This window comes from Blennius ocellaris (assembly GCF_963422515.1).
Source record: "Blennius ocellaris genome assembly, chromosome: 21".
NCBI lineage: Eukaryota > Metazoa > Chordata > Actinopteri > Blenniiformes > Blenniidae > Blennius > Blennius ocellaris.
The window spans coordinates 2,415,122-2,422,621 of record NC_137670.1 but is presented as its reverse complement, the minus strand read 5'-3'; the positions used below and the strand labels follow the sequence as shown (position 1 = coordinate 2,422,621).

The 7,500-nt window shown below is 43.9% G+C and overlaps 1 protein-coding gene across 1 annotated transcript in view; it reads right to left on the bottom strand.

Moving 5' to 3' along the window:
- Window positions 1-6,954, bottom strand: part of LOC308145430 (inhibitor of nuclear factor kappa-B kinase subunit alpha-like) — a 14,917-nt gene extending 7,963 nt beyond the window's left edge. The window contains 10 exon segments of the mRNA XM_080516874.1: window positions 62-164; window positions 1,350-1,544; window positions 2,313-2,448; window positions 2,523-2,630; window positions 3,553-3,677; window positions 3,765-3,854; window positions 4,667-4,755; window positions 4,845-4,914; window positions 5,052-5,169; window positions 6,774-6,954. Coding sequence (XP_080373000.1) covers window positions 62-164; window positions 1,350-1,544; window positions 2,313-2,448; window positions 2,523-2,630; window positions 3,553-3,677; window positions 3,765-3,854; window positions 4,667-4,755; window positions 4,845-4,914; window positions 5,052-5,169; window positions 6,774-6,841 — 1,102 coding nt within the window. The 5' untranslated portion in view covers window positions 6,842-6,954.
- Between the last annotated feature and the right edge of the window lie 546 nt (window positions 6,955-7,500).

Here is a 7,500-nt window from a genome sequence, read left to right as displayed (position 1 = left end):
GCGACGGTTCCACAGCAGGAACGTTCCGGACTGTTGGTGTCCGACCAGGTTAAACTCTCACCGATGGTGTTGACTTTCTCCGGCAGGCGTCTGGCGCTGAACGGACCCGAGTACCTGGTGATGCTCTTGTCAAACAGATAGACGATGTAGCTGTCCCAGCCTCTCTGCAGGGACACACACACAATCATCACTTTTTTAAAATCTTATAAAAGATAAAATTTGTTTTTTTCAGGGAATATTAAATATGGTTTCAGAGAAAATCAAATGGCTCTACAAGGAGTGTTGCACATATTTTCAGGTATATTAGAGACTTTTTAAAGGAATTTTAAAGTTTTTTTTAGAGATTAGATATTGAACATGTTTACAAGGAATATTACAGAAGTTTTTAGGGAATATTAGTTATTTTCAGGTAATATTACAGATGTTTTCATGGCGTATTAAGAGATATTGTCAGGGATTACAGATGTTTTCAGGGAATATTAGAGATATTTTCAGGGAATATTACAGATATTTTCATGGAATTTTAAGAGATAGTTTCAGGGAATATTACAGATATTTTCATGGAATTTTAAGAGATATTTTCATGGAATTTTAAGAGATATTTTCATGGAATTTTAAGAGATATTTTCATGGAATATTAAGAGATATTTTCAGGGAATATTAAGAGATATTTTCAGGGAATATTAAGAGATATTTTCATGGAATTTTAAGAGATATTTTCACGGAATATTAGAGATATTTTCGTGGAATTTTAAGAGATATTTTCAGGGAATATTACAGATATTTTCATGGAATATTAAGAGATATTTTCATGGAATTTTAAGAGATATTTTCAGGGAATATTAGAGATGTTTTCAGGCAATATTAAGAGATATTTTCAGGGAATTTTAAGAGATATTTTTAGGGAATATTAGAAATATTTTCAGGGAATATTAGGGATGTTTTCAGGGAATATTAGCGATATTATCATGGAATATTAAGAGATATTTTCATGGAATATTAAGAGATATTTTCAGGGAATTTTAAGAGATATTTTTAGGGAATATTAGAAATATTTTCAGGGAATATTAGGGATGTTTTCAGGGAATATTAGCGATATTATCATGGAATATTAAGAGATATTTTCATGGAATTTTAAGAGATATTTTTAGGGAATATTAGCGATATTATCATGGAATATTAAGAGAAATTTTCATGGAATATTTAGAGATATTTTCAGGACTATGACAGATGTTTTCATGGATTATCACAACTGGTTTATGGTGTGTAACGGACAGTATTTCCTCCCTGCCACTCCCAGCCAGCAGGTGGCGCTGCGCTGTGGGGGGGGGGGGGGGGGGGTCACCTACCACTCCGTCCAGCACACACTGGGCGGCGGGCTTCCTGGGGTCCAGCGACACGCCCGTCTCCTGCAGCAGCTCCTGGTTCGCCACCTCGATCTTGGTCTCGGCCTCGATGCGTTTCTGCAGACTGTGCAGACTCTCGTCGGGGGTCAGCTGGAAGGAGTGGACCTGAGCCGTGGTCATGTTCAGGATGTGGACCACCTTGGGGGGGGGGACAAGTCGGGGGCCGGCGTCAAAACCAGATCATCCAAAAAAATTACATCAGTATACATCAATGGAAAAATCTGCTGTCTGACTATATTATTACAGAATCTCAGTCGACAATCCCTGAATTTATGACAATAGAACCTCAAGTCCAAAACAAACTCATTCAATTTCTACAAAATGGATCATTTCACTTTTTTTTTCTCTTTTGCTCCTTTCTGTTACTATACAAACTATTTCCTTTCTCCTCCATAAACAGAAACAAGTCACACTTAGTATTTCACACACACACACACACACACACACACACACACACACACACACACACACACACACACACACACACACACACACACACACACACACACACACACACACACACACACACACACACACACACACACACACACACACACTATGTAAATAGTATTTGAGGTAGCACTTGCTTGTATTACTTTTGTATATAGAATGTATTGTTCATTTTCACACATCTCTGGAATTGTTTATCTGCACTACCTTAAATAAAAAAAATGAAAAGAAAAAGCAGATCAATTAAATGTGGAAATATATGGAAAGATCTGTTATTTAAAACATTAAAAATATAAACACACAAAAAAAAGGATTCAACTCAAAATCCCTCGAATTTTAAAATGAAAAGCTGAAAATCGAAAAATTCACGACAGAAAAAATGGAATTAAATCCCAGAAGTGTAAAACTGGATCAGAGTTCAGAGTGAGGAAGTGGCGAGGCGGCGGCGGCGGCGACCTTCATGAGGAGGATCTCCTCCAGGACCTCGAAGCAAAGCGGCTTCCTGGTGTCGGTGTTGGTCTCTCCTCCTCTCTGCACCGGGTCCCACTTCAGCATGAGCTGCAGCAGCGCCTCCATCGGCTCCAGCAGCGTCCTGACGGAACACACAGGTTACAGCCTGGCCCCACACACCTTCATCCTCCTCCTCCTCCTCCTCCTCCTCCTCACCTGCTCAGGTTGTTGGGGTACGGCAGGTGGGTGGAGAAGCGGACTTCTCCGTTCAGCTCCTCCACGGCCATGATGTCTTTAGGACCTTTGTTCCTCACTTTGCTCGCCCTGCCAGAGGAAACAGAACCAGGAGAACCAGGTGAACCAGGTGAACCAGGAGAACCAGGCTCCAGTCAAACCACCAAGCAAACTGGGAAACCTTCAAGAAAACATTGATTGATCGGTAAATGTTAAATCACAGCCATATATTCTGGAAGACTATTGGAAAATAAACACAGAAATAAGAAAAATTTGGGGTTATAATATACCGTTGGATGTCAATATACTGTACCTGTGTTGAGTTTGTACACTGTAAAGATAAGTACCTGTTGAAAATTTTAAAAGTGGCTTGTAAAAAAAAAAAAAACTATAACGAGGAAGTGGAACCAAGCTGATCCTCCAACTTTTTGAAATCTTTTCCCCTGCAATTTAATTTAATTATATATTTGTATTTAATTTTTTTATTGTATTTGCTTTGATATGTTTGTTCTTGTATTTTACAATTGTTCAAAAAAAAAAAAAGTAAAAAAAAAAAAGAAAACATTGATTTTCTCCTCCTCCTCACAACAACAACAACAACAACAACAACAACAACAACAACAACAAAAGACCCGAGCTGAGATAGAAATGATAAAACCTGGTTGTTAAAAACAAAAAGCATTTCACTGGATTTTAATATTATTTTTAATCAAATTGGCTTTAAGTTGAAACTGGAGTGATTTTCAGTCATAATTGTTAAAATATTGCCAATTTTTCATCTGTCCTCTGCGCTACAACATAGAAAAGCTTTAATATTCCGGTTTCCAGGTGATCACGGCACTACTGAACCAGTCCGGTCCACTCAGGGTGACGCTGGGTTGAACGTGGACCCTGAACGCCACACTACCGTCACGTCTCCTTCAGATTCAGAGTGAAAACAGTGAAAACTTGATTTATGCCGACTGTGCATTTGAACAAGACGAGCAGGACGGGGGGGGGGGGGGGGACTGACCACTGCACCGGCTGCAGGTTGTGCAGGAACGGGCGGAAACCGCAGCTGCACTCGAAGATCATGGTGCCGAAGCTCCAGTAGTCCACGGTGATGGTGTAGGGCTTGTTCTCGAAGAGCTCCGGCGCCTGCAGGCCACAAGACGACAAGCGTTTCAAGCTTCGACTCCGGCGGCGGCGGCGGCGGCGACGCCCTCGGAGCTCTCCGGCGCTTACCAGGTACTGGAGCGTCCCGACGAAGGAGATGCACAGGCTGCCCTGGTCCAGGTCTTTGGCGTAGCCCAGGTCGATGATCTTATGGACCAGCTGCGGGGCGAACAGAGGATTTTTAGCTGACGGGGGAACCGGGGAGGAGGGGAGGGGCGTGGAGAACCTCCACCGCCGCCGCCGCTCACCTATGGGGTTATGTTTGTGGCAACATTCTGAGCGAGCGATGGGAAAATTTGAGCGGCAAAAAATTAATTGTGCAAGAACACTAATAGCATTTTGAGGAAATGTTTAAATTGCGCAAAGAAAAACTTGAGATTGCGCTCAAAAATCATTTCTGCGCTCAGATTCTTCCTCTGCGCTCAACCTCTCTCTCTCTCTCTCTCTCTCTTGCTCAAATCTCTCCACCTCCGCTCAAGATCTGCTCTGCGCTAGCTCGAAATGTGCAAAGCCAGAAGAAGAAGAAGAAGAGGGAAAAACAAACTGCGAGGGAAAACAGAAATAAGGAAAACTAAAGATAATGATCCTGGATTACAACATGTTTTCCCTCGCAGTTTGTTTTTCCCTCTTCTTCTTCTTCTTCGTTGGTTATGAGGCACTTCCAGAATCCGAAGTAACCAGTCAGAATTCAACATTTGGGCTTTGCACATTTTGAGCAAGCGCACAGCAGAACTTGAGCGTGGAGAGATTTGAGCGAGAGAGAGAGAGAGAGAGAGAGAGAGAGAGAGAGAGAGAGAGAGAGAGAGAGCGAGAGGGCAGAAATGATTTTTGAGCAATCTCAAGTTTTTCTTTGCGCAAGTTAAATATATTCCTCAAAATGCTATTAGTGCATTTGCACAATACATTTTTTGGCGCTCAAATTTTCCCATCGCTCGCTCAGAATGTTCCACAAACATTAACCCCGTACTCACCTTCCCGTTGATGTCTTGCAGCACGATGTTCTCGGGCTTCAGGTCTCGGTGGATGATCTTGTTCTCGTGCAGGTACTGGATCCCGGAGCCTGGAAACACAAGCCGGGACCGTGAACCTTGACGCTGACTTAAAAAAAAAAATCGAGGTTGGGGGGGAGGGGCTTGCTTGCTAGCGTACCGACGTCGTTGAGCAACGAGAGGACTTCGCTCTCCATCAGGCCACAGCAGTTCTCCGGTTTGCTCAGGACCTGCGGATCACAACACGCTAGAGGTGTTTCTGGTTTTTAACATTTATGGCGAATTTCAGTAAGTCTGAATAAAAAAAATAAAAAAAAAAAAAATAGAGTGTCTGTGTGAGAAGCTAAAGTGGGCGGAGCCGCCTCACCTTCCTCAGGTCTCCTCTGGAGCAATACTCCATGGCCAGCAGGGGGAGGTCGTTTAGGGCGATGGCTGTCATTTCCTCCGGGACGTCCTGGGCCGTCACCACGTTGATGTGATTTAACCTGAGAGGAGGAGGAGGAAGAGGAGGAAGAGGAGGAAGAAGAAGAGAAGGAGGAAGAAGAAGAGAAGGAAGAGGAGGAAGAAGAAGAGAAGGAGGAAGAGGAGGAAGAAGAAGAGAAGGAAGAGGAGGAGGAAGAGGAGGAGGAAGAGGAGGAGGAAGAGGAGGAAAAAGAAGAGAAGGAAGAGGAGGAGGAAGAGGAGGAGGAAGAGGAGGAAGAGGAGGAGGAAGAGGAGGAGGAAGAGGAGGAAAAAGAAGAGAAGGAAGAGGAGGAGGAAGAGGAGGAGGAAGAGGAGGAAAAAGAAGAGAAGGAAGAGGAGGAGGAAAAAGAAGAGAAGGAAGAGGAGGAGGAAGAGGAGGAAAAAGAAGAGAAGGAAGAGGAGGGAGAGGAGGGAGAGGAGGAAGAAGAAGAGAAGGAAGAGGAGGAAGAAGAAGAGGAAGAGGAGGAAGAGGAGAAGGAAGAGGAGGAGGAGGGGGGAGGAGGAGGAGGAGGAGGGGGGGGAGTAGGAGGGGGAGGAAGAGGAGGAGGAGGAAGAGAAGGAAGAGGAGGAGGAAGAAGAGGAGAGAAGAAGAAGAGAAGGAAGTGGAGGAAGAGGAGGAAGAAGAAGAGAAGGAAGAGGAGGAGGAAGAGAAGGAAGAGGAAGGGGAAGAGGACGAGGAAGAGGAGGGGGAAGAAGAGGAAAGAGGAGGAGGAGGGGGAAGAGGAGGAGGAGGAAGAAGAAGAAGAGAAGGAAGAGGAGGAGGAAGAGGAGGAAGAAGAAGAGAAGGAAGAGGAGGTGGAAGAGGAGGAGGAGGAAGAGGAGGAGGAAGAGGAGGAAGAAGAAGAGAAGGAAGAGGAAGAGGAGGAAGAAGAAGAGGAAGAGGAGGAAGAGGAGAAGGAAGAGGAGGAGGAGCCACGTTACTTTTTGAAGACGCTTCAGACGGACGTCTCCTCCACACTGAATCTAAAGCTCCACTTGCGTTTTGGGTTCCGTGTCGACGTGTCCTGCAGTAACGTTCACACTCGCGCCGTCGATCGATTAAAAACAATTAACTGCACAATTTTCTGTAATTAATTGCGATTAATCGCACCGTTTTTCTCCCGAAGACTGAAGCTTGTGATGATATTTATTGAGGCAAAACCAGGGAATCAATGCCGACTCAACACACAGAGATGATATTTATATTAAAACGCCTTTTAGCTTTTTGGTTGAAACACTTTTTTCTCCAAGATCAGCAAAATCATAAAAACAGAAATTAATCAACGTTCTCAATCAGCCGTCGGGGAACTTTTCACAGTGAAACTTTTACAGCTGCTCATCTGGTAGGCGAGTAAAAAACACGACCTTAAAAATTTTTTTTAAGCGAATTAAACGTTTAAAACCAATTAAATACATTAAGGCGTTATTCTTTTCAGCACTTGATCAAATATAAAGTATTTTTCTCCAGAGCGTCGAGCTGAATGACATTTTTACTCGTTGCTCTGTGAACGTTCACGGTCGGCAAATTCAAAATGACACAACTTTATCATCAAAGAACTTTGTTCAAATGAACTACTTAAGCTCAGATTATTTAATAGCCGGTAGAAACTGGACTTTAAAGACGGGAGATTAAAACCGAAGCACCCACTTCTTCATGATCTGGATTTCTCTGCTCCATCGGCCTTTGTTCCGCGGCGTGAGCTCCAGACGGCACATTTTCACAGCCAGTTTTTCATTGGTCACCTGCAAAGCACAGGACAAGACCCTATTATCATCATCGTCATCATCATCATCGTCATCGCACACAAACAGGACGTGGTGCGAGGACGGCGCCGGCAAAATAAGAAACGAGAGAAATGAAGAAAAAGCCACATTGATCACAGAGTTATTAGTCTTTCTCACGTCAGCAGAGGCGTCTTGTGGGAAATTAATAAAAAACAAAAACACTCTGGACCTCACGACTGAACTTCTGCTGTTTGACGAATGAGATTCAACAACGAGACAAACGTCTGGCGTCACGACGGCAAAGTAAAACAACCGGACGAACTGCCAGAGGAGCAGCTTCACGTCTTCAAACGACTTGATGATTCTGTGACGGGTTCAAACTGCGCTCTGATCAAAATGTGCCGACGCTGCAGAATTTGGGAGATGAAGAGAGACAGAGAGAGACAGAGAGAGAGAGAGAGAGAGAGAGAGAGAGAGAGAGAGAGAGAGAGAGAGAGAGAGAGAGAGAGAGAGAGAGAGAGAGAGAGAGAGAGAGAGAGAGAGAGAGAGAGAATGGGTGAGAGCGAGAGAAAGAGGGTGAGTAAGAGAGGGAGAAAGCTGGTTTGAGAGAAAGAGAGGGAGAGAGACACGGGATTTACCTCCAGACAAGG